The sequence below is a fragment of the Protopterus annectens genome, chromosome 9.part0 (assembly GCF_019279795.1).
Source record: "Protopterus annectens isolate FY-2018-M chromosome 9.part0, PAN1.0, whole genome shotgun sequence".
Lineage (NCBI taxonomy): Eukaryota > Metazoa > Chordata > Ceratodontiformes > Protopteridae > Protopterus > Protopterus annectens.
Genome location: NC_056743.1, coordinates 584,444,960 through 584,471,822, shown reverse-complemented (window position 1 = coordinate 584,471,822; position 26,863 = coordinate 584,444,960). Strand labels below are relative to the sequence as shown.

The 26,863-nt window shown below is 38.1% G+C and overlaps 1 protein-coding gene across 3 annotated transcripts in view; it reads right to left on the bottom strand.

Moving 5' to 3' along the window:
• Positions 1–26,863, bottom strand: part of LOC122811344 (zinc metalloproteinase-disintegrin-like batroxstatin-2) — a 576,382-nt gene that overhangs the window by 117,747 nt on the left and 431,772 nt on the right. For all 3 annotated transcript variants that reach the window (XM_044083123.1, XM_044083121.1, XM_044083122.1), the window contains exon 20: positions 7,958–8,051. In XM_044083123.1, the coding sequence (XP_043939058.1) occupies positions 7,958–8,051 (94 nt within the window). The remainder of the gene's footprint in view (positions 1–7,957; positions 8,052–26,863) is intronic.

The window sequence follows — 26,863 nt, the reverse complement described above, 5'->3', positions numbered from 1 at the left end:
GTATGGCTGACTGCATACCGGAAAGTGACTAGATTTAGTCCAGCAATGAATTCCATCACAAAAACAGTCTATCGGCAATCATAATTTCATATAGAGTACAGATGTGGTTGGAATACTCAAGTACCTTAGTCAACAAGGGGGTTCAATGCTAGATGGAGAAACATCCCTTAAATTTATAGAATTAGATTTGGTTAATTCATACAATATTAAAACAAATGCATGCCCTTCATGAGAAATATCAACACTACAAAATGTATAGAAAGCATTCAGTACCATTTACGTTATTGCATTTCATATCAATGGTTCAAAAACTATCTGTTGTAGTAAATCAAGACTCAAAAAATTCTGTGGATAAAGACAGAACAGTTGTGTAAGCTGAACATACCATAACAGTAGATGTTCAAATGATTAATGCTGCAATAGCCTTAGCTATATGGTTTCATTTTGCCAAGGATATAAAAGGCGGCCAGCTTCCAAAGCTTCTGGCACCTTCCACACACCCAGACTATCAAGCAGCTCGAGCTGAGATGACTTAAGAACAAGTCTGTGTGCAAACAGCTTTTTTACAAGCACAGAAAGGGAGGGAGGCTGAGCCCTGGAATGCTAGGAACAGCAAAAAATAAATGTCTACACCCCAGCATTAAAAGTACACCAGAAAACAAGGAGGATGGAGGGAGGGAGCCACTACTGCAGCAGTGATCATCTGAACATCTATTGTTATGGTAAGGTCAGCTTACACAACTGTAATTATGTTCTTCATATTGATCACTGCTGCAATAGCCTTAGCTATATGGGTAGATTACCATAGTTACCTGTAATGGGAGGTGGAAGGAGAAGGCTCCAAGAGACCCTGGAGAATGATCCTAGAAAAGCTTGATCTAAACCTAGAGAAGGAATCAAGCTTATAGTGCTTTGTAAAAGTATGTACAGAGGACCAAGTAGCAGCTTCTAGAATACTTCTAGAATCTAACTCTTTCTAAAAAGCCATAGATGAAGCCAAGGCCCTGGTAGAATGGGCCTTGACCCTGCCTGTAACAGATTTGCTATGGTGAGTATAACAAAAGGTAATAGCCTTAGGCAACCATTTGGAAATAGTCTGTTTTAGCACAGGTTGTTCTTTCTTCTTACATTCACAAGAAATGAACAATTGATCTGAAGATCTGAAAGATTTAATTCTGTCAAAATAGTACCCGAGTTGTCTTTGGACAACCAAGGTATGGAGTATCCTTTCACCCTCATTTTTAGGATCAGGAAACAAAATGGTGAGATGGATAGTTTGGCTTAAAGTAAACTTAGATTCCACTTTAGGCATAAAAGAAGGATTAGTTCTCAAATAAACCCTGTCCCTGTGGAAAATGAGATAAGGTTGACTCACCATAAGAGCTTGCAACTCGGATACCATTCTTGCAGAGGTAAAAGCAATCAGTAAAACTGTTTTCCATGTTAGGAACTGCAAGTCATCCAGATTATCTGGTTCAAATGGAGCAAGTGTTAGCTTCTCTAAACCAAAATTATCCCAAGAAGGGGCCACTGATTTTCTAGGAGGCCACTTATGTAAAACCCCTTTCTAGAAAATGTTGACACGAGACACATTGAAAGAGGAGGATCCATGGGCAGTCATGCTGCAGTGGCGGATAAATGAACCTTGATAGAAGAATTAGAAAGCCATAGGATACTAACTTACACAAATATTGTAAAACTAGAGAACTACCCTTGAATGGGTGCTGGTTATGTTGGTGGCACCAACTAGTTAACCTTTTCCATTTGCTAATATATAACTTTCTAGTAGCAGGCTTTCTTGCCTCCATTATTACCTGCTGCACATCCTCATGAAACAGATGCTTAAAAGGAATTAAGACCCTGTCATCCAGTCAGTCAACTGAAGATGATTGATATTGGGGTGTATCAAACAACCCGAGCCTTGTGTGAGTAGATCCAGTCTGTGAGGAAGCTTGTGGTAATTGCCCCTGGCCATTCCAAAAGAAAGGAGAACCACAGTTGCCTGGGCCAGAAGGGAGTCACCACAATGATCTTGGGGATTCCTTCTGAATCTTCATAAGTACCCTGGATATTGGTGCAAAGGGTGGAAAGTGCCAGAAGCTTTGGAAGCTGGCTGCCTTTTATATCCTTGGCAGGATGTATACCATATAACTAAGGCTGTTGCAGCAGTGATCATTTGAGCATCTACTGTTATAAGTTCAACTTACACAATTGTACTGTCTTTAGCCCTAGAATTCCTGTCCAAAGAAAAGAAAAGGCATCTGTCTTCCAGGCCTTCATGCATGGAGTCCTGGAATGGAATTTTGCCAGGTGATTATTCAGGGAGAAGGCAAAGAGGTCTACTTGAGGAATTCTCCACAGATGGATCAAATATTGGAAGACCCCTGATTTTGTTTTTATTCATGGGGGTCTGCTCAGTTTGTCTGCTACACAGTTTTGCTCTGAGGAGGATGCCTGTAGAGCAAGATTGTGCTGTAAAGCTATATCCCATGCTAACATGGCTAGTCTGCCAAGGGGGTATGACCTGGTTCTCCACTGCTTGTTTATATACCACATAATTGTGGTATTGTCTGTGAACACTTTAAGAAGTCCCGGGAATCAAAGATGGTTTAGAGAGTTGAGTGCCTTGATCAGGCAAGCATCTCCTTGATATACACGTGCTTGATTTGTCCTTGGTGTCCCACACCTCCTGGACTCCTTCTGAAACTGCTCACCAAAGTCTGAAGCATCTTTGGTGACTGAGTGCTTTGGAGCAGGGAAGGAGAAGGGGAGACCTGGGTCTAAGGATATTTGTTGTCTCCACCAAAAGATTTCTCTTCTGACAAAACCAACACTGAGATCTGAAAAGATAAAGGGTGTTGATGCTGGGTTGAAAGAGAAGTCAGCTAGCACTGTAAGTTTCTTTATAGTCTTGTTATGGTTTCATGAAAATCATAGATGCCATGAGACCCAGAATCCTGAGGTATTCCCTCACAGTGACCAAAGTCTGAGTGGAACATCTTAGAAATAGACATATATATAGATAAAGATCCATTTTCTTCCTGTGGAAGAAAAGCTTTTTGAACTGAGATATCTAGTTGACATCCCAGGAGGACAATTCTGTGTGAAGGAGTCAAGAAAGACTTTTGAATGTTCTCTTCAAATTCCAGTTTGTGCAATGGAGCTCTCACTCAAGAGACAGATTCCTAACATCTTGAAAAATACTCTGAAAAGAGACGCAAATCATCTACATATGGAAACATTTGGATACCTTGTAGCCTGCAATGAGCTATAATCAGAGCTCTCTTTTGCTGTAGTGGATAGTCCAAAGTGGAAGGCAGAGGAATGATAATGTGATCCAGACACATCAACTTTAACATCAGAAGTCTAGCTGAACAGGGAGGTGACAATAAGCATCTTTTAAGTCTAGTGTTACCAAAAAACCTGTAAGAAGAGGTATTAGATTGTGAAATGACAACATTTTCAATTTGGGAACTATCAAAGACAAGTTTTGAAAACAAAGATCCAGAACTAGTCTCCAAGGAATATGTCTCTTTGGCACAAGGAACATCCTTTCAAAAAAAAAAAACCTTCCCCACCTAGGAAAAAAGATCTGGTTCTATCACTCCTTCAGATAACATGTGATGAAGAACAAGTGGAAACAAGAGGGTGAACTGAATGATGAAAACTGACATCCCAGGAAAGGAATAATTCCCTCCCACTACCATCTGCAACTTTGATAAATGATTTTCAGAACCCATTTGTTTTGATAAATGATTTTCAGAACCCATTTGTCTGAGACAATCTGTTGCCAAAGAGTAAAATTGATATTCAGACTTTCTGGAAGAGAAAATGGGCCGGAGGGAGGGTTCACAAGGTCTCTTCAATAGTCATTCAGACTTGTTGGACTGTCTTTGGTCTTGGTAGATTTGAGACTTATTTTTGAAACCCCTTTGCATTTCTTCTTAAATGTCTGTTTACCTAATTTCTTTTGAAGCTGTTTATTCTGTTTTTGCCAAAACTGGATGAGGAAAGAGAAAATCCCTTGGATAATTTGGAAAAGTAGGGCTAAAAATCTTAGAGTTACCCTGGATCAGCTTTCCAGTTTCATCACACTTTTTGATCACATCTGCAGCACAGGGGCCAAACAATAAATCTCTATCCAAGGGTGAATTTAAAATCTGTTTTATATTATCTGGGAGGTTCTGATAATGCAGCCAAGCAAAGCTCTTTAAAACAGTACCAGTGGCCATAGCCCTGGAAGAAATATCAACTGAGTCATACACACACTGCAAACAATGAGTTGTGACCTGTGTAATAGAAGAAAGTAAGCAATTTAAAGCATATTTTTCTTCACAGGAAGAAACTTTAGATAAACATCCCTCATGCATTCACAATTTGTCAGAACAAACTTTAACATATGAGCCCAATTCAAAATTCTGAAAATCAAAGTTGCAGAAGAATCCATTTTCCCAAACCTTTTAATAATTTTCTCATCTTTATTAGAAAGAGCAGGATTAGAATCAACTAAATACTGAGCAGCAGTGGAATCAAATAAAAATGTCTATCTTCTGGGTCAGGTCTGGGAATAGTGTATAAACATTTAAAAGACTAAGGAACTTTATACATTCTGACGTTTTAGGGACAGCTGGCTGACTATAAGGAAAATTGCAAGCAGTAAGACACACATCATCTAAAGCAGACAAAAACAGAAGGAATGGGTGTAGATTCTGGAAAGTCCTTCTGTAACAAATGATAGCATTTTCTGAGGGACTGGGAAACCTCAGTGTTCTCCCACTGAAAACACTGAGACATTCCAGAAATAAGTCTCAGAGAAAGAGAAATACCTACAGGGAGAACCAAAAACTGAGCTATCCTCTGATTCTGAATCAGAAATCCAAGGGCAAAACCCTGGATCTGTCTCTAAATCTTCCATTTCAGAATCAGAGTCTTCAATCTCTTCAGGAAAAGATGAATCCCATTTATTTTACCAGAAACTACTTTATAAGAAAGATCAATAATCTGAATTAAGCCCTGAGCCAGTCCCAGTAAACTACTCCTACCAAAGAAATTTGAGGAGGGGTAGATACATGCTTGTTTTTTTGTTCCTTTTTGACAGAAAAAATGGAACCAACTATATTACTAATGGCAGCAACTACATCCCCAGGGGTGGGTACAGCATTCTGACACAGGAGGGAAACTTTCCATGTTCCCTCTCTCAGGACTGACAAGAGTATCTCTCCCTTGCCCACTGAGGGGACTCCAGCAGCTGCAGATTATGTGGCTAACTCTTGGTCCATAGTGGCTATTGGTGCTACATCAGAGAGATCCAGGGTAAAAGATGAGTGGTCTGTGGTACAACTAATGGCCACAACAGAGTCGTCCACCTGCAGCTATAGCAAATTGCTTGCCTGCTGTGGTGGTAAAGGCTGTTTTCTTAACTTTAACTGGAAGAAGGACCAACTGTGGGACTGGCAAATCTGTTCCATGGTCAAGCTCAAAATGGTGCCCCTTTCCTGGCGAAGACAAGCAGCAAATGCTGGTAAAATTACCAGTCCACAAAAATGACTTTTTGGACAGGAAAAAAAAAAACATAGTAGAAAAGACTTAAAAACACTATGGCAGCCCCACAGTGGAAAAATAAACACAATTGCTCTATAGAAAATATATTTACAGTTAGTTTTAAAGTGACAGAAAGAAATGACTGCCCTGTTTAAAAGAACGTTATGTTCTTAAGACAGTCCAGTAGAAACAACACTCCCAGGTTTAAAATAACTATCCTGAAGTGGAAAGTAATAAAAAAAATAACAAAATCTGAGAAAATGGAAGGCTTCTTCCCCAAAGTGAAGCTATCTGTGGGGCAAAGAAAAGAACAAGCCAAATGCTGATCCTCAAAAGCATCAGAGTAACATACTCTTTGGCAGCAGTAAAGCTCTGAAGGGCTTCATGTCCAAACTTGCCTTTTAGTCAGCTCAGCTTGAGCTGCCTGACAGTTTGGGTGCATGGAAGGTGCCAGCTGTTATATCATTGGCAGTATATAACCAATATAGCTAAGGCTACTGCAGCGGTGATCAATATGAAGAATGTCTATTGTAATTTCATAATGGCAACCATAACTATGTTAGTCACATGCCTTTCAAATTTAGAATCTAGAATAACTAAGGAGAGAATGGTTGTCATTACTTAAGCTCACATAAACCTGTTGTTATATAAACAGTTTTAAGTACAGCACACTATGGTTCTTATTCAATATACTAATATGTATTTATTTTAAGTAGGGGTGTGGGGTCTTTGCCATGTAAGTTATTGGCTGTATTGTTCAGATGTGCTTTCCACCAGTTCTACTGTTTAACAATTTGTTTGAACACCCAGAACTGAGGAAAGAATAATTCTACGGTGCAAGAATTTAAAAATATGACACTGTGTTTAAAGTGATCTCTCTCTCTCTCTCTCTGTTGTGTCTATAACAGGTGCTATGTGAGGACTTTGTGTAGCTTTTCTTGTAGTTCATCTGGAGGATGCATTTCTTCCATTAAAGTAAAACATCAGTCAGAATATAGTGTGGTTCAGTGCTAAAATCACCGTATCACTGCAAGAGTGCCTCAGTACATCTAAACATAAAAAATGTCCCCAGGCTTCCTTATCCCTGTAAAATAGAAATTATGGGTCTACTTCAAGTGCTCATGTGCCATTAACTTGGGACACACTTGCTTTCAATCTTAATTACAGTAGATCCCACTAGTCTAATCTTACTGAAGTAGTACACAAACTCTAGCCCTACAATTCTCACTCAGTCTCGAATCCTAACCTGAATCCTCAATTCCTAACCCAAAAACTCCCCTTACACTCCCTAAATCTGAAATGCCACTCCTCTCCCTAAACACAAATTCCCTGATCACTTCATAACCCTTAAAACTCCATTCCCCCTCCTTAAAAGCTAAATTCCCAATCACTCCCTAAACCTAAAACTCACTTTCCCCTTCCTAAATCTAAAGCTCCTAAGCATTTTCTAATGCTATAACTCCTAATGTCCCAATTGTTCCTTAACCCTAAACTCCATTCCTACTGCTAAACCTTAAATCCTCTCCTAATCACCACATAAAAATCTAGTGCAAACTCCTACCCCTCACTCAACCTCCCCATGGCTGCTTCACTTATCTTGTTCTACCGTGAATAATGCATTTGGTAGAGGTTCACCAGCTGCACTGTCACTGCACAGCTGACACACCGTATCCAAAGTCATAATTTAAGTTCAGGTGTGAGCAATAGCCTATACGAGCTGCAAGGCACTTGTGTCCCTGACTGCAGGACTGTGGTTTTAGAGCAGATGGGACTTGACACTTGTAATATGTCCATAAATTACTTATTCACATGGACACAGCTCAGTGTGCACACATGTTAAAACATTGTCCTGATAGTTTATTGTTGATTCCATAAATGTTCAAATTATATTAAACTCATAGTAAAATGTTTTACTAAAATGTGCAACTTCTTTTATGGTCACAGTCAGTGAACCCTAGCCTTCATTGTACATTATTTTGTCAATCTTACTCTTACCTTGGTTTATTTCAGCATCCTTCTGTTCTTAATTGTGTAATTAAAAATAAGGGTGCATACATTTCTTTCTTATTTCACTCGTGTAAAGGATACCCTGTTTGTGTCCATTTATAATACTTTTGTAGTCCCTAGCACAACAAGCTAACTCATCAAAATCAACAAAATGTAAACATTTTCTCTTTTGATCTCTAAAAAGGAATATTGTATAGCTATAATATTTGCAAACAGGTTAATAAACGTGTTTCACTCAAAAGAACATTTGGCTGGAATAATACTCATAAGAAAATGTGCATTTTTGTTTCTATTTTATTTCCTTATTGATCTATACACAGCAACTGTAGTTCAGAAATAACTCAGTTTATTTATTAATACTAATGTGGCTACTGGAGAAGGCAGATGTAATGAATGTTAGAAGTCTTACCACAGTGTTGGGTATCTGATTTGGTCTATTCTTCATTTGTTCTTGCTGTGCAAAACCTGGATTAGTTATCCCAGACACAGTTTTCACGTATTGTCTAAAATAACATTTAAGATCAGTTGAAAATCTGTAATATTATGTTTTATATTTGCTCAAACAAGTTAGAATTTGCAGTAATACATTACCTAACATAATCCATTTTTATGCAATGTACATCAGCGCAACAGTAGTCAATGTATAAAATAGATGCCATTTAAGGAATATACATTTCCTTCAACAGTTAGTTGGTAGCACACAATAGCTTCATGAATTTAGAAGCACTCTTTAAGACTAGAAAAATGCTCTGTTTGGGGCTTTGAAGTCCTGCCATTAGGACAACTCTCCTGGTATAATTGTTTCTGATGGATCAAGGAACATTTCACTGCAGAAAAATATATCTTATTCAAGTGGACCTTGAAAATACATTGCCATGCTTTGTGCTTGGCATTTGATCACAAGTGGATAGAATAATTGCAAAAATCTAGAAAATGAATATTAATTGCGACTTGCATATGTGACACTAGAGATACCATCAGGACCCATGAATCTGTGTTGGCCCTTCAGCACAGCCATATACAGGCCAGTATACAAACTGGGCATCACACAATCTGTGACATCATGTAAGGATGGGTATCACACAATCTGTGACATCACATAAAGATACCTGACAACACACAAATTGCATTATTTGGGACACCATCTCCCTCTACTTCAACAAAACATTTCCATTAATTGTCCTAGACTTTTTAATATTGTATAGATTCTACAAAATAGTGTTTGGGCATTAATTAGGTACAGAAGACAACCCTTACCTCAAAGGGCAAATGAATGCAAACAAAACCTCTGAGGCACCCCTCATTTGTAAGATAAGACTAATGTGCGATTTAAAGCAGGTGGCCAAGTTTATCTAATGTGTCTCAGAAAGAAAAAAGGCATATTTTATTTTCCTACAAGGCTAGCTATATGATAAAAATCAGCTATTAAAATCAGCGCTGCTGCTATATCTTTATGTTCCATTCTATTTATTCAGTGCCAGGAAAAATAAACCTATTTAGTTTGCCCTTTTACTGCATTTACCATTCTACCTTCCCTCTATCCCTGTCTTCACCTTTATTCTTTTTTCCGTTTTGAATGCCTATGCAGACTCCAGCTCCATTACTCTTTCCAGTAATCCATTCCACAATTCTACAACCCTCTGTGTGAAGAAGTACACTAAAAGATCCAGAGAGTAGTTAATTCCTATAATAAGCTGCTTTGTCCCATTCACTCTCTGTCGTATTTACCCTGACATGTTCTTGTGCACCGGTATCATTTTCCTTGTCTCTTCTGGCCTCAGATGAGATCAACTCTAGTTTCTATAGCCTCTGGTCATACTCCTTCCTGTCCGTTTTTCAGATCTTTTCTGATGGCTTTTCTCTACATTCTTTCCAGCACTCTGATGTCCCTTTCATTGTATCTCCTCCAGAACTACATATAATAATATGTCATCCAACATTACCTCCTTTGTTTCTGGGACTCATCCCTCTGAAGATATGCCCCAACATTGCATTTGTTTGTTTCTATCTCTCTCTGCTCCCAGTGGTTCAGTCTTGATGTTATCAACACCTCCAGATCTTTTTTTCCTGCTTTGCTGTCATCAGTTCACCTGCTTCAGCTGATGCATCATGCCAGGACTGCTTTGGCTGAAGTAAAGTACCTTGCATTTTTTTAGCACTTAACTTGTACTGATGCATTTCATCCCACTTGTTCATGCTTTCCAAACTCCCTACTTTCTACCCTTGTCGGAGCATCAAAGGTCAGGAATTAGACAAAGGTTGCAGCACCAGTAACAGTTCCATTAAATCACCGTTCCAGATCATAGAATTGTTCATTTAGTTAGTTGTTCATTTTATTATGGCATAAATACATGAGGTTAAGATCTGATGCCATGTAATTCTATACTGGATATCTGGTATGCTGCAAAATCATAGGATGACATGAAAGTACTATTTATTATTTAAGAAACCACAAACACTTCTACTACCAACACATGGTCAGTAGCCATGCAAAAAAAAAAAAAAAAAACACAACTGTGAAATCAGTGAGATGATATCACAGATTAAAAACTTTCCTCTGTGACATTTTCACCATTAGTTGGCCATATTTTCAGTACAGAAATTGTATTTAAACATTTTTAAAATAGTTCCAGCATTTCTTGTTTTTAGCCTAAAGGCCACAGTGCAATGATAATTACAACTGGATTCCTTTCATATACAAGGTCATCCATATTATTTGTTAAATGAGGTAAAACAGACTATCTTTCTTGATAAGCCTGAAAATGTATTATTCTGCACTGAACTCCTTTACTGTATTTAAAAGCATTACTTTTTTGTAAATTAATATTCTGTATTAGCATACATCAGAGTGGTCATAGGGTGATCACATGGTAAAAAAGCAGGGAAAAAGAACATGACCAGATATTACCAAGGCAATATCGACAGCCATACAGAATAACAAACATATAACACAATTAAAAAAAAAAAAATTCAATAAAAAGCCTTTGAGCTGCTCCCACAAAAATATTATTTGTCTTTAATTAGATAAATTCTTACTAGGCAGTCAATTAGTTCCATTAATACTGATTGAAGATCATCTGCTCAAGTTCTGTGTGACTAAAAACCAGATGTTAGCAGAAGCAATTATTTGTCTTCAATCTGCTGCAGAAACGTATTAATTTCCTCCATTTCATTTGTGTTTAGCTAGCCTAAACTGAAACCATCAATTTTATCAATATCATGACTAACAAGTATTAAAGATCACTATATGATATGGAAGAAAATAAGTACAAATGTTACACTTTTTATTAACATTTATCTGAAAAATAAGCATTAGCGATTAAAGTTTACTTAGCTATCCATTTATACTGTGTGGTTCTGTACTGTGCGCCCTCCTAACTCTGTTCACTTTGTAAGGATGCTGCATCACTACATAACAATTTTCCATTGTGCTGCAGTCAGTTGTGCTACACACTCTTCTAACTGTGTAGTCTCTTTGCACCATTATGCTGTTTCACATGCTGGCTTGTAATGGGACATGTTTTCAGCATTACCCACTCCTTCAAAGTGAGGTCAGATATCACAGATAACTAGAGAGACTGCTGAACCACATATGTTTAAAGTTCAGCAATGTGTCTTACTGTGAGCATTCTGTACAGCAGGCCACGCATTTCTGACTTTTAGATTTGTCAATTTAACTGTGTCAGACCTATTTACATTTAGAATAAAGCTCCTATTTACCAACTGAAAATATGATCCTGGTGACAAATGAAGCAAGTAAGTGTGTTATATTGTAAAATCTCTTTTCTTCATGTGTTCTTCCAAGATCTCTGCTGCATTTGTATGCACTTGGCAATTCAGCATACTGATCTGATTTCACCAGTCATGATATGCATTTTACAGTAAAAGGCTAAGTATAGCTATTGAGTTTACTTTGAGGAACTGTTACTGTGTATTCTTAATATTGTTTCATTTATTTGATTGTCAATACAGATTCTGTGAAGTGATGAAAGCTATACTTGTGCCCTGAAATAAAGATTTTAACTATTAAGCTCAGCTTCTTATCTTTTTGTACTGATGTATTGTTTTACAGATTGTTGTTTTCTTTGTTGTGACTACATCTTTGTGTCACCTGGGCTATGCCTGATAATGATCATTCTTGATCAGTACGCAAGACTGGTAAACAAATAAATAAATAAATAAAGGAATGAGTTCATTAACATGAGTGTTCACATAACTGAATAATACCAGAAAACTAAAATCTGCTTAGAACTGTATTTATTTATTTCCGCATACTGCAATGTAGAAATGCTACATTGGCACGATTCCTTGGCACTGGTTATAGCCATCATGTTCTGCCTTGTTTGTAACCTCATTGTCACCATGTTTTCTTTATACAATAGCACACAGCAGCTATAAACATTATATCTAACATTGAAAATCTCCATCAAATGAATAATAATAGACCCAGGCATAGATATTAAGGCATCCCATACCTTCCTATAGAGACAGTGGAATTCACTTGAATCACATTTAACCACAATGCCTTTAAGCAACAATCTATGTCTCACCTCCTAATAGCATTACTCAGTTACAAGTATGATCAGATATGATGCGTTCAGTTTTCAACAAGTGTGTACTCTCTCCAGTTTGAGAATTCTCCACTCATGTAATTAATAAATTTATACTTTCATGTAAAATACAGTTATTACCGTTAGCCTCCCAAAACTAATTCTCCTAGCCTCTATGCTCTACTACACTCAATTACTACATTACATATTTCCCTCTCCTACAACTTTCACTCCATCCATCCATTTTTCTCCTTCCCTCCTTTATTTTCTAAGTGTCCACTCTAACTGTCAATCCAGCCTTATTATTAGATCTTATATATTTTGATAATGTTTCTGTAATACTATCTATTTGAAAGTTATGTTTCTTTTATCTAGGAATGTACAGAATTTATAGCTTATATATTAAGCTTTTATGTACTTGAAAATACCAAGGTCCCCTCTGAAAATGGGCACTGTTCAGCAGGGCCAACCTGGTCAACAAACTATAAATAAATTAAATAAATAAATACATAAATAAATATCACAGCTATTCTAGTCACTGCAAGCCATACTGCACGCAGCTGTATTAATAAAACTTTTCTGCCCCTGCCAACACCACATTTTATTTTGAGGATGCTGTGTTATACAGGATATGTCCCCTGAAAACAAATGTATTGGATGGTCTTGTACCATGTATTCCTTTCCTCCACCCTTTGGCTGCCCTTGGATGTTAAGTCATTACTGAATGTATTATGTGCATTGCCATCTCCTTGAAAATCTGGGAAGAAAGTGATAATCTCTACAGTAACTGCTATTATGTCCAGAGGGCTAATGGCAGTAGCAGGCAGGAGGTGTATCAGGAGAAGCTGGTTCTTGTCTGTTACATACATTGTAAATATGGAGAGTACTTATACTTTTAACATTGTCAAAATTATGCTAAATGTCTTTAGTTGCTTTATTACAACAGTTTCTTGGCTGCACATTTATGACTTACTAAAGCAAAGCTATAAATAACGACAGCAAACATTGGAAGAAATATTTCTGATGACTACTGCAGCAAGTAGACATGGTTAACTTTAAAATCATTACTCTTTAAGTGTTTTATCTAAATGTTGCTGTTTGTATATATTAAAATTTTAAACATACTGTCCTTTTACTTGTGTAGTTTATATGAAAATATAGTTTAAATACTTGATCCAAGACCATTTTGCAGAATTTGCATTGTGTATGCTTGATACTGCTTCTGGTCATTTCAGCCCACATACACAGATTGAATGGATTTTTTTTTAATATAGTGAACTAAAGATTTTAACTGAAGCCACAGTATCTGGTAAACTGCTAAACATGGAAATTGATATTATATTAGGAATACCTGTCACCTGTGCAGATTTTCACAGAATTTCCTAATTTCTGCTTCATATATTTGGTCTGTTCTTTGTAAAATTTGTGGTTTTCTGCCAAATCACGGAAGATTGACGACACTAAATAGTGACTTATATTTGTGTTTCAGACTTCATATCCTTCAGAAAATGTATACCGACACAAATCCTGTTATTCTACCAATTTTTTATAAGAGCAAGAGCCACCCGGTGGTGTGACTCTTGGCTCTAGATGATTGTTACTGTTGAAGTGACACCCTGACCCCATGTATAAAAATGGGAAAATGGGTTGTAGATGGATGGATGGATTGATAGATTTAGAATTTGTCCCTTTTTCCCTCAATTGTTTTAGGCTTTGTCCAGATTTTTTGTGCTATGAAGTTGAGAGGTATATGTCCATCATTTCTGTGAATGAAAATACATCGGAGTAGAGACTGTTTGATCAAGGCTCAGTTTTGAGGATTTTCATTAGGTAGTCTGTTTAAAAAAATGTTTAACACAGCTTCTATTTAAGTCCCACGTTTGCACGGGTTGGCGCTCAGTTTACTAGGGCTGCACAGATTTTGGCGAGTAGCCACTGATCTGCTGAAAATTTCAAACACAATCCAAGACACCTGTTGATATGAACAATTAGTATCTGTTTGCTCTGCATTGCACTTTAGTTCTGTTTTGTACTGCACTGCTGGTATTTCCAACTGTATTTCTCATTGTTTTTTTTGCTCATTTGAACTTTAATTATCTGTAGCATAGGCTAGTTCCAGGCATTGCTGAATCTAGTCTGTTTGGCAGTATCCGAGCACTAACCCAGCTATCTTTCATCAGGAATGACCCCTCTGCACAGTTGTGGTAGGAGAATGTAGCTAGTAGCGACCCATCTGACTGGAGATTGTTGGACCAAGGCTCAGCTTTGAGTGTTTCCATTGGGTAGACTGTTTAAAAAGTGTTTAACTTAGCTTCTACTTAAGCCGCGCACTTGTGTGAGTTGGAGCTCAGTTTACCAGAGCTGCACAGATTTTGGCAAGTAGCTACTGATCTGCTGAGAATTTCAAACACAATCTGAGGCATATGTTGCTACTGACTGAAAAATAACTATCTGTTTGCTCTGGGTTGCACTTTAATTCTGTTTTTTACTGTACTGTTTGTATTTTCAATTAATTTCTCACTGTGTTTTGCTGATTTGCACTTTAATTATCTTTAGAATAAGCTAGATGCAGGCTTTGATGAATCTAGTTGTTTGGCAGTATCTGAGCACTAACCCAGCTAACTTTCATCAAGGATGGCCCCTCTGCACCCCTGTGGCAGGAGAGTGTAGACAGTGACCCATCTGGGTGGAGATTGTTGGACTAAGGCTCAATTTTGAGCATTTCCATTGGGTAGTCTGTTTAAAAAGTTTTTAACTTAGCTTTTATTTAAGTCCCAAGTTTGCATGTAGCTGCACACTGCTCAGCAGGAGTTATCATTAACGGTTATAAAACGGTTATTAAAGGGTTAGAAAACACATTTTCCCCTAGTAAACTGCTTGCGAACCATCCATGGCTTAACTGCCTCTCAGTGCATAATACATTTGCGTACTGCTGCCTGGAGAGCAACTAAGCTGTGAAGTTAGTGCCTTTGCCATGGGGCACCATCCTTAGGTCTTCCATAATTTAGTTCACTTTTGGCCCCACAATTTTACCTGATCCAGCTAGCCCATTTCCCACTACTTGTACCAGATTACTCCCAGAATAATGGATGGACAGTTTCCTACCATTTCTCTTGCCAGCCTGATTGACAGGGGCATCCTGAGGCAATGTAGCAACTGCCTCATGTACATGACAACCTATTACTCCTAAAACATTCTAATTCAATGTGTGAGAGCTGTATCTATACTACAAATCTAGAATCTATGCTAATCCAGACATTAAACAGATTGTCAGCATACACTCTACACCTCCCACAAAATCCAAGTGCACAACACATAGACCCACATACGAGGAAGTACTCACTAGTAATATACCCAAAGAACACAGACCTCCCAAATGCAAAACATCTACATATAACACAGTCTCAGTGAAATCCAATACACATAAAAAAACATCCATCAGTGTCTCATCCAACAAGCCCTTAAGGCAAAACACTGCTATACCTAGTGTCTTGGTCAAAGGCGACTCCATTGTGAGACACACAGATGTCCCCCTCACCAGGGCAGACGAAGAGAAGGCCACGGCCAACTGCCTATCAGGTGCTAGGATCCATCAGATCACAAATGCATTAAATTCTCTCAACAACAAGTACTGTTATGACTCTGTCATAGTCCATGTCGGAGTGAACAACTTGAGATGTACCTCACTTGACTATATGAAGAATGACATGACTGTGCTCTCAGATTATGTGTCTCAGGCAGGTATGTTCCTAGCCTTAAGCAGCATTCTACCTTCACCTAGGATGATGCCATAATACAGACAAAAAAATGATTGACTTTAACAATTGTCTTAGCTTCTGGTGTCAATCCAGGAAGATCCAGTACCTGTCAGCCTGGGATGACGATCGAGAGACCACGCTGCTTTGCCAGAGATGGTCTTCACCTGTCACCTCTTGGCTTTTGGTTACCTGCAAAGGTACTTGCCTCCTTCATAGTGCCTTTTTAGGCAGCATCAAATGAACAAAATTCCCAACGTAAATATATCCTCTAAAAACAAATTCATGGTCATGCTGCTTAACGCTAGGAGTTTAAATCAGAAACTGCACTCATTGGAAGCACTCCTTACTTTGGAAGATGTTCATGTTTGTGCAATCACAAAGACATGATTCAAGGCCACAGAAAGCACACCAGCCATGCAAGGCTACAATGCCTTCCACATGTTCAGACCGCAAAATGAATGTGAAAGAACCAAAGTAGGTGGGGTATCAATATCAAAGTAGGAGGAGTATCAATACCAAAGTAGGAGGAGTATCAATACCAAAGTAGGAGGAGTATCAATCTTCATCAAAGATAAATATACTTCAAGACTAGTTAAACAGAACGATTCCCTAGAGTTACTCCAAGTACAACTAACTGTAGGTAAAACCACCCTCCGTAACTGATAACCATACTGCCTACCTGGACCTACTAGAGTTACTCACAATACAGCCAAACACTCTAGTTATGGATGACTCTAACTATCCTTCTATTGACTGGGAAACATATATGAGTACGAACGTGTTAGTCCAAAAGTTCCTGGTCTTTGTTAACTCAATGCTCTGGAACAGATAGTCTGCAACCCCACAAGGGGCTCAAATGTCCTCAATATAGTACTCACCAACTTGGGAGATCATTGCACCACCCCATGTGTGGGTCCCTCCCTTGTAAAATCCGACCACAAATCAGTCTTGTTCGAAGTAACAACCACACCTGATCCCCCCAGGTGCAACAAAGTTAAAACATTTCTCCAAAGCTAACTACACCATCCTAAGCAATGGTGTAAATAGTTTTAAACCCCCTGTCCCCACAGATAGTAAGGATTCCTATACTGAGGTCTATACCAATGCTCTGTATGAACACCTATATGAATGCACAGATACAGCTATATCCAAAAGGATCAAAACAATATTTCCAAGAAAAAACAAGCCACCCTGGTGGACAGCAAGCATAAATAGGTTATACAATAAGAGGAAGAAACTGCTGTCCAATAGCAAGAGGAAACAGTCTCAACAAAAGAAAACCCTCCACACCCTGAACAAGCAAATTAGGCTTCTAGTAAAATCCTCTAGAGCTAACTATGAAACTAAATTAGCATTCCCTATCTAAAGATAATTATAAGTCATTCTTTAGCTACATATGAAATCTAAAGGGGAAGACCCAGATTTATGCAGAATTAGTAGTGAATGGTACCACCTACACGGAATATTGGCATTATCATCTTAAGGGTAAGAAAGTCAGGTTAGACATACATTTACAGAGGAAAATAAACACAAATGAAGGCAATCAATCTGGTTAAAAACGGAAGAGGGGAACAACCCTCGCTTCCTCCTTTATTATAAAGCACATGGGCATGTGACCTCTCTTGACATCTCCACACCAACGACGTCCGTGTAAGAGCACACATACGATCATTCCCCTCTTTATTATTATCAGCCAACACCCCCACTTGCTCTTATGCTGTATACAAAATACATTTTAAGAACATATCTGCAGATAACTTTTCCTTCACATTCCAAATACGTAATACATAAACTTTTCAGTCTTTGACTTTGTAGCAGGTTTAGTAAAGACATCTGCAACCATGTCCTTTGTCGGGCAATATTCAATGCTTATTTTATCATCATTAAGTGCTGACCTGACAAAATGATACTTAATGTCAACATGTTTACATCTCTGTCGGCTTACTAGATTCTTTGACAAAGCGATTGCTCTCTGATTGTCCTCAAATATTGTTACTGGCACATACTTGCACTCTCCATCCATTCCACTCAACAGCTGCACAAGATACAAACTCTCCTGTGTTGTCGCTGCTAATGTCATGTACTCTGCCTCACATGTAGATAAAGCTATCGTTTGTTGCTTCTTTGATTTCCATGAAATAATAGGCCCGTCTCTATTGAGGCTAAAGCAATAATCTGTTGTACTACGTCTATCGCTTTGATCTGTTACCCAATCTGCATCACTGTATGCTATAAGCTGAAGTTTCCCTTCACTCTTCTTATAACACAGCTCTCTGTGCAACGTACCTTTTAAATATCTTAACACATGTTTGGCTAGTGTTAAATGAGATTCACTCGGTTGTGACAAATATTGTGAAAGTTTACTTACAATCCAGCTAAGATTAGGTCTTGTGCTTGTCATAACATATATCAAACTACCCACAAGCTCACTATATTTTCTTGGATCTGTAGATTCACTGTCACATTCAAAGTCTGTTTTTTGTTCGGAAGCGATACTTCTTATTTTACAGTTAGACATACCAAAGTTCTCAAGAATTTCCGTAATGTACCTCTTTTGGTTCATCTTTACTTCACCACTATTTTGGGTAAAATCAGTGCCTAGAAAATTTATTTTTATTTATTTTATTTTATTTTACATTTGTTGACCGGGCTAGTCTAGCTGAATATATGTCCATTTTCAGTAGAGGCCCAGGGAGATAAGCTCCAAAGTTTAAAATGAATTTACATTAAAGAAATACATGAAAATAACAGAGTAAAAGAAAGCATTATAACTGGAGACATAGTTTTAAAGTGTAAAAATGCAGTAATTATAACATGAATGGTAAAATATTGTGACAAAAATATTGTTCCAAGTGACATTCTGAGAGAATACTAGCGTCATGTACAGTAATAGAGGGTAAAGGAGATTAAGAAGAACATAATATATAAAGATAGTAGGAAGGAGATATAGGTCTGTTGATGTAAATGAGAAGTAGACTTTGGGTTTTAAGGTATAGCTTTTAGTCAGGTGTCAAGAGCTAGAGTTAGTCAGGATTAGTACAGGGGCACAGCCATTGTGATTTGAGCTAGAGCTTAAGTCTCTTTTTAAAGAGAGATTTTGAGGGAATAGTAGAAAGCTCAGAGGGAAGCAGGTTATAATGTCTTAGCTTTCCCAGATCTTTCATTTTAAATTTAGCCTTGAGCATTTCCTTTACATCGTTTAGTGATTCATTGTCACTAGCTGCTATAATGAGATCGTCAACCCATATAATTAGGACTGTTTTCTCATTTTCAGCTTGTCTAGTGTATACACAATGGTCTGCAGGGTTTTGGATAAAACTATTTTCACAAAGATAATCGTGCAACATTTTGTTCCATTTACACCCTCATTATTTCAATCCGTATAATGACTTGTTCAGTTTACAAACCAATATTTCATCATTATTTGATTTCTTTTCAAAACCTTCAGGTTGCACCATATATACCCCACAGTCAATAGGAGGATGTAAATAGGCCGTTTGTACATCCATCTGGTGCAATTCTAAATCACACTGAGCTGCCATCTGCATTAGACTTCGTACAGATGTCATACTTGCAGTTGGTGCAAATGTTTTGCTATAATCTATAACATCGACTTGACTATAGCCTTTAGCTACATATCTAGCTTTGTATGTCTCAGTATTATCTGCATTGTCTTTTACCGTGAAAAGCCACCTACCCCCAACTGCATTTTTATCTTCCGGCAGTGTGGTGAGTGTAAATGTGTTGTTTTCCTTTAAAGAGTTAAGTTCCTCCTTCATAACTTTGACCCACTTTTCCGAGTTAGACAAAGTCATGGCTTTTTTAAAGCTCTGCGGTGTGTTGCATATTAATCGATAACAATAGTTAACACTGTCACATAATCGTCATTTTCAACTTTACACTCATAGTCCTTCAAATATGTAGGTGGTTTTCTCTCTCTTTTAGAGTAGTGTGTATCCTGCCTTTCCTCTTCTTGCCTTACTTTTGTGCCTGGACTGTCAGCCTTTGACTGACTTACCATGCACACTTCTTCTGGTATTAAAATCTTCAGCTATCACTTCTGGGTCTGTCTGAATCTGGCATTCAGCTACATTCTTAGTATTGAACTTGACTAACCTGTGTCTAAGGACCCTTCCTGTGTCAGGATAATAGACCAAATATGATGGGCTGTTTTTATCATATCCGAAAAAGATCCCCTTATCACATCTTGGGTCTAACTTCTTTTTATCTTGTCTGTATGCATAACACACTGATCCAAATTCTCTCATCCTTGAAAGATCAGGTTTCTTTCCTGTTAGCATAAAGAATGGGGTCTGCCCCACACACCTGTTATAACATCTGTTGAGAATAAAAGCAGCAGTCATTACTGCATATGTCCACAACTCTTTAGGTAAGTCACTCTCTATCAACATACACCTTGCCATTTCGAACAGTATTCCCCAGTTTCCCTCTGCTGTCCCATTCTGATGGGGTGAGTAAGGTACGGATGTTTCGTGTCTTATAACAGTTTTACTCAATAGTGACTGAAAGTCTTTCGACATGAATTCAGTGCCATTATCTGATCTGATACACTTTACCTTCCCATAAGGAGCTGAATCTGCAATAAACTTTTCAGTCGCCTTGACTCTCACTCTTGGCTTTCAGAAAATAGACAAATACTACACCTGAGTAGTCATCAGTAAATGCTAAAGTGTACTTAAAGCCGTCTTTTGCTACTGTCTCTGTTGGGCCTGCCAGATCAGTATGGACTAGTTCAAACACAACTTTTGCTCTTGCATCTGGTTCTCTGTTTCTCCTCTGTAAAAATTTCCCTTGCATACAGGTTTCACAATCTAGGTTAGGTCTTTCAACTTTACCTTTAATTTTCATTCCTTTTACCACTTTTTCTAGTTTTGACACATCTTCAAAATTACAGTGACCAAGCATTTTATGCCATGCTTGAATGTCATAACAGCTCTGCGATGCATCATAATGTATCTCGCCATCGTTTTCTTCATCATATGTGTCTAAATAATCGTCTATCACACTCAATTATGTCAAACCTGGTGCCGTTTTTATAGATGAGTTGGTCCCGGCCTTGCTTAAAGTTGATCGAGGCCCCTTTGGACGTTGCTGCCTTAACAGAAAAAATGCTTTGTGGATACGTTGGGATATACAGTGCCCGAGTCATTATCACCTTTACTTTGCACCCCTCTGTGTCTAGCAGCCATACCTCTGCATTACCTCTCTTCTGTGCGGCCCCACAGGTTCTCATTCCATCAGCTAATTCCACAATGTGTTCCTCTAGTTGGAAAGTTGCATCAAAGCATTTAAACCTTTTCAGGTCATTAATTATGTGTGACGTGGCGCCAGTGTCCACCATTAATCCCTTCTGTTTTAATTCACAAATTTGATGCTCATTTTTTCTGAAGACAAATGTGTGATTATCCGCATCAGTTGCTCTGTCTTTCTTCTTTCATCTACAGTTACTGTCCTTGTGGCTAGAGTTTTTACACAAACTACACCACTGTCTCTGGCCTTTATATTCTCTCCGGCATTCTCGTGCTTTGTGTCCCTTTTGGCCACAGCTATAGCATATAATCTCTGCTTTTACTCTTTCCCCAATGCCACTTACTTTCATCACATTATCATTACTTACATTGGCATTAAATTTCTTGGTATGTTCATAGCTTCTCAACCTTGTTTTGAACTCACCAAAGCCCAACTTATCATCGTCTTGCATGATGTGTACTGCAAATGGTTTAAAAGTTTCAGGCAACCCTTTCAGAATCACCGCAATTAGTAATACATCACTGAGCTTCTCCCCAGCATTTCTAAGTGCAGTAATGGCCATCTCAGCCCTAATAATATAATCTGTGACACTTTCACTGATGGCCTTCTGGAGGCTTGTTAATTCAGTGTATAGGTTAATTACCCTTGGCTTCCCTTTCCCGGCATAACTGTCGCTCAGGATCTGAAGCACTTCTCTACCGTCATCTGCGGCTTCTCTCATGACGAGGGACAAACGTTTGTCGTCTAAGAACTGTATTAGTTCTGCATATACCTCCTAATTTTTCTCAGCATCATCGTCGCCTTCTTCCTCATTATTGTCGTCTTCTGTGTCTTGCTGTACATTTCGCAAAATGGTGTCTTTTGGCCCTAGCAAATGCAGGTGCCCCAGAAACTTTGTCTCCCACAACTCATAATTCTTCTCAACTCTGTCAAAGCATAGTCTAACCAAACAAGGGAGAGGAAAATTAAAACAATTCATCAGGGATATCACTGATTACCAAACAGGGCACCCATTTGAATCACATAGGTCAGTCAGATTTATGGATGCCAGCCAGGGGACGGGGGCAGAGTTAGAAAGAGACCCAGGTCCATTCTCAAATCTAATGATAGATCTTTTGCAAGTAAATCTGGGGAGGAATCCTTCTACACGGACAATGAAAGTGTCCAGCCCCAGGAGTCACCTATGCACAAAAAGTCCAACTCGGCACACCCTTTAGATGTAGAAAAAGGCGGTGGGGTGCCCGCAAACATAAACATGGGAAGCAGGACAGATTCTGTAGAGGGATTGATACAAACACTGTTGAGATAACTGACAATGAATACAAAAATGTTTTGAACCTATCAGATGTGGCATTGACAGATGTACAAGAGAAGTTACTAAATAAAGGTCTTGGATTTGTACCAGGCTTTTTTTCTAATGAATCTAATATTGTATCAGATGTTATGAACTTTTGTCATAACTTGAATCTAAAACTGTTTTTTTTTTTCAGAACAAACCTCTCAAACATCTAATGAATTCAGATTTCGGAAATCTGATTTCCAACCCCCAGTGAACAAATACGTGTCTATATTTCAACAATCGGTCCTCAGGGATTTACATTTTCCACATATGAAATCTCACATTATAGGTCAGAACATCTCCATATCAGAAAAAATGGCTCAAGAAGAACATAGAAATAATCATAACATTGCCAATATTACCAGCAGATAAATGTGGGGTGGTTGTAGTTATGAACATGGGTTACTATTTGAATGAAGGTCAGGAACAGCTCTCAAATACCAGATGTTATATGCATATGCCCATTGATCCTACTCCCAATTTCAAAAAAGAAATAGACACTTTTTTGAGATTGGCAGAAGATGAAGGGATCATTACCAATAACATGGTCAAACATCTACTAGTAACTGATCCCCAAAAACAAATTCTATATCTGCTTCCAAAAATACACAAATCCATTTCCAAACCACCAGAAAGACCCATTGTGTCCGGTATCGGTTTCCTTACAGAACCCTTATCAGAGTTTTTGACATATCATTTAAAACCATTACTTACAGTGGTCAGGGCCCGATTGCAGGACACCACGCAGTTTCTCCAAATAATAGAAGATATTCAATTGGAACCACACTGACTTATGTGCACTTTGGATGCTAAATCTCTATACACCAGCATACCTCACTGGGCGGGTTTACAAACACTCCAATACTGGTTGGAACAATCAGATTTATATCCACCAGGATTTAATACACTATTAGTGTGCATGGCTGAACATGTGCTTAACAAGAATGTTTTCTACTTTCAAGGGGAGTGTTATTGGCAACTTCAGGGTACTGCTATGGGGGCATTCTTTGCCCCCATATATGCAGATCTTTTTATGGCATACTATGAAGAGTGCATGATTTACAACCCATTACACAATCTATATTTGGTTGAAATTGACATATGGCGTAAATATTTGGGTTACTGCTGGATGGTGTGGCGTGCAGATTCTATGTATTTACAAGAGTTTGTGGAGTATCTGAATGATAATATATGGGGTATTGAGTTCACAGTAACATATAACTTGGACATCATTGACTTTTTGGATGTTATGATGTATAGGAATGATGATCACCAACACATATAGGAAATATCCACAATATAACACCCTGCTCCATGCTTCCAGCATGCACCCACACCACACCATCTGCAACATACCTAAATCTCAATTTTTGCGGATCAAATGCATCAGTTCCTCCAAAATTGATTTTGAGGAAGCAAATTTGAATCTCCAGAAGAGATTTTTGGATAGGGGATATAACAAATTTGACATACTTACAGCCAGCACATGGTCAGCAAATCAAGATAGAAACATGTTATTACAATACAAAAAACAAAAAAACACAGGGGTGGAGCCAACACTGAGGTTTCTTACTACATATGGACGAAATCATAATGTAATCAAAACATTTTGGATTCTAATTGGAACATACTCTTAGCAAATGAAGAATTGAGAAAGATTTTGGGACCTAAATGTCAGTTTTCATATAAATGGGGCAAGATGCTGGGTGCCCTATTCTCCCACTATAAACACAAAGAAAGTGGGGGTGCAATCTACAAACAGATGACCGTGACTGGAGACCAATGTTTGGGCACCTTTCCATGTGGGCATTGTGGATCTTGTAACCAGGTTAGTAAATTGAAACAATTCACTAGTGCCAATTCAAGTAGAGTATATGATCTAAGAGTCTTTGGTAACTGCAGCAGTAGCTGGGTTGTGTACTTAGCTACTTGTCAATGGTCACCATTCTATGTAGGGCAAACATCAAGATCACTTAGAGTAAGAATGAGTGAACATAAAAGTGACATCAAAAACAAAAAAGACACTAATGCTCTCTATAGACACACTTTGAAACATACCAATGCTCGATTTATGTTCATGATTATTGATAAAATTACTGGCAACAGGAGCAATCAACAGGGCTGGCATAGTATTTTGAACCATAAAGAAAAATATTGGATAATTCACCTTGGAGCTTTATTTCCCCCGGGTCTTAATGACTACCTATAACATATGGAAGGTAAATGGTATAACACATGCTGTAACTACAACACATATAGGATATGTTTAAAATCTAGGAAAGAAAAAATATTTATATTCCTATATACATGATATAGTTAAGAATTATATCAATAAAACTATGATATGGGTCGTTCATCTATGTGGTTTATTAAACAATTAACATTGTTCATGACCTATATATGCGTGTTGGAACATTTTAAATAAAAATTATTTGTACATATGTGCAAAATAACAATGAGGGCCATATATATGTATGCTGCCATTGTCAAAGCCTACTGGTGTATGGCAACAGAATCTAGTTATAAGGCTATTATATTTTGCCATACACTTATGTATTATCATATCATATTATCTTTTGATATCTAAAAATGTTTTTGTAAGATTATCAAGTGGGTCTCAATATTATGTACCGTTGCTAAACCCTACTGGCTATTTTGTATGGTTATGTATCTGTTAATGAATATTGAATGCTTTAATAATACATTATATACTTTTGTGACATAATTATATCATATATTCATACTTACAGTGTTATTTTGATAATAGACTGCATACTAACAAACCCCATGTTGATTTGATACATGACAACATTCTGTATGTAAATTTAAAGATTTTCTCATCAGGAGTAGTTTATGTATAACAAAAATATTATTATATGCTGCATTTTTGATATAATCTGTATCAGATATTCATATACTATAACTATGTTTATAATGCCTCTATTATACTAAGGGTAAACAGTGATTTGAATGTGACAGTCATTTTGAGTTTGGGATGGACTAAACCATGTTTCCATTTGTTGGTGGTTTCTTTAGATATTCATGAATCATTTTGAACCACAAATGCTTTTTCACTGATGAAGGCTGGATAGCCGAAACCGGTTTGAATTGATTATCAGTGCACTTTGTTGCATTTATGCTTAAATAAATATTTATTTTATTATTATTTTTGGTTTGGAGGTGTTTATATGCTGCAAATGCTGGCCACTGGTGTCTTACGAAACATAGTCTATGCCATCGGCTTCCTAATTCCCTCCTGGGCCCATAACCTGTTGGTGGTATCATCTTAAGGATATGAAAGTTGGGTTAGACATACATTTACAGAGGAAAATAAACACACGTGAAGGCAATCAATCTGGTTAAAAATGAAAGAGTGGAACAACCCTCACTTCCTCCTTTATTATAAAGCACATGGTCATGTGACCTCTCTTGACCTCTCCACACCAAAGACATCAGTGTAAGAGCACAATTACGATCATTCACTCTCTTTATTATTATCAGCCAACACGGAACCTGAGGAAATAGCCAACCTGCTAGCAGACAGATTTGGCGAAAATTTCACCATCCTGTCCCCTCCAATCATACCCCATGGCATACCTATTACCAGGCCTCCACCTAGTATCTCCAGAGATTAGGTCATATCTGTGTTTTGCAAGGCCAAAAACACAGCCTCTATGGGACCTGATGATATTTCAGGCTGTATACTAATTGGTTTAAAACAGGAACTAGCGGACCCACTGGGTACACTTTTCAACCACAGTCTAATCAGTGGCTTTGTCCTAGCAGAATGGAAAATAGAGGCCATCATCCCCTTACACAAGAGGGGTACATCAATCGACCCTGGAATCTATAGACCAATAAGCCTAACCAGCCTTGTCTGCAAGGCCATGGAAAGAATCATCATGCCCCTTATCAAAAAAAGATATAGGGGATCTTAAAACACTCGACCTGACCCAGTTTGGTTTTGTTAAGCGAAGATCATGCCTGTTAAACCTGGTGGACTTCTTTGAGAATGTCACCAAAGCCCTAGATGAAGGCAAATCAGTGCATACTGCCCATCTGGACTTGGACAAGGCCTTTGACACAATCCTCCACTCAGGCATCATGGAGAAACTCACCCAGCTGGGGATCAACCCATGTATCATTAGGTGGGTTGCCAACTGACTCACCGGCAGAACACATACGGTCAAAGCTGAGGAGTCCACCTCTACCAGAAGACTGGTTTCCAGTGGTGCTCCACTGGGATCAGTGCTGGGCCCCCTACTTTTTTGGGATCAACTTCTTGGAAGTCCAGCAAAAATAGATGGTCTTTGGCTGATGGCTATAAATTGGGTGCAATCACTGAATCCCCAAATTATGTCAACATACTACAAAATGGGCTTATGCTAACAAGTGAT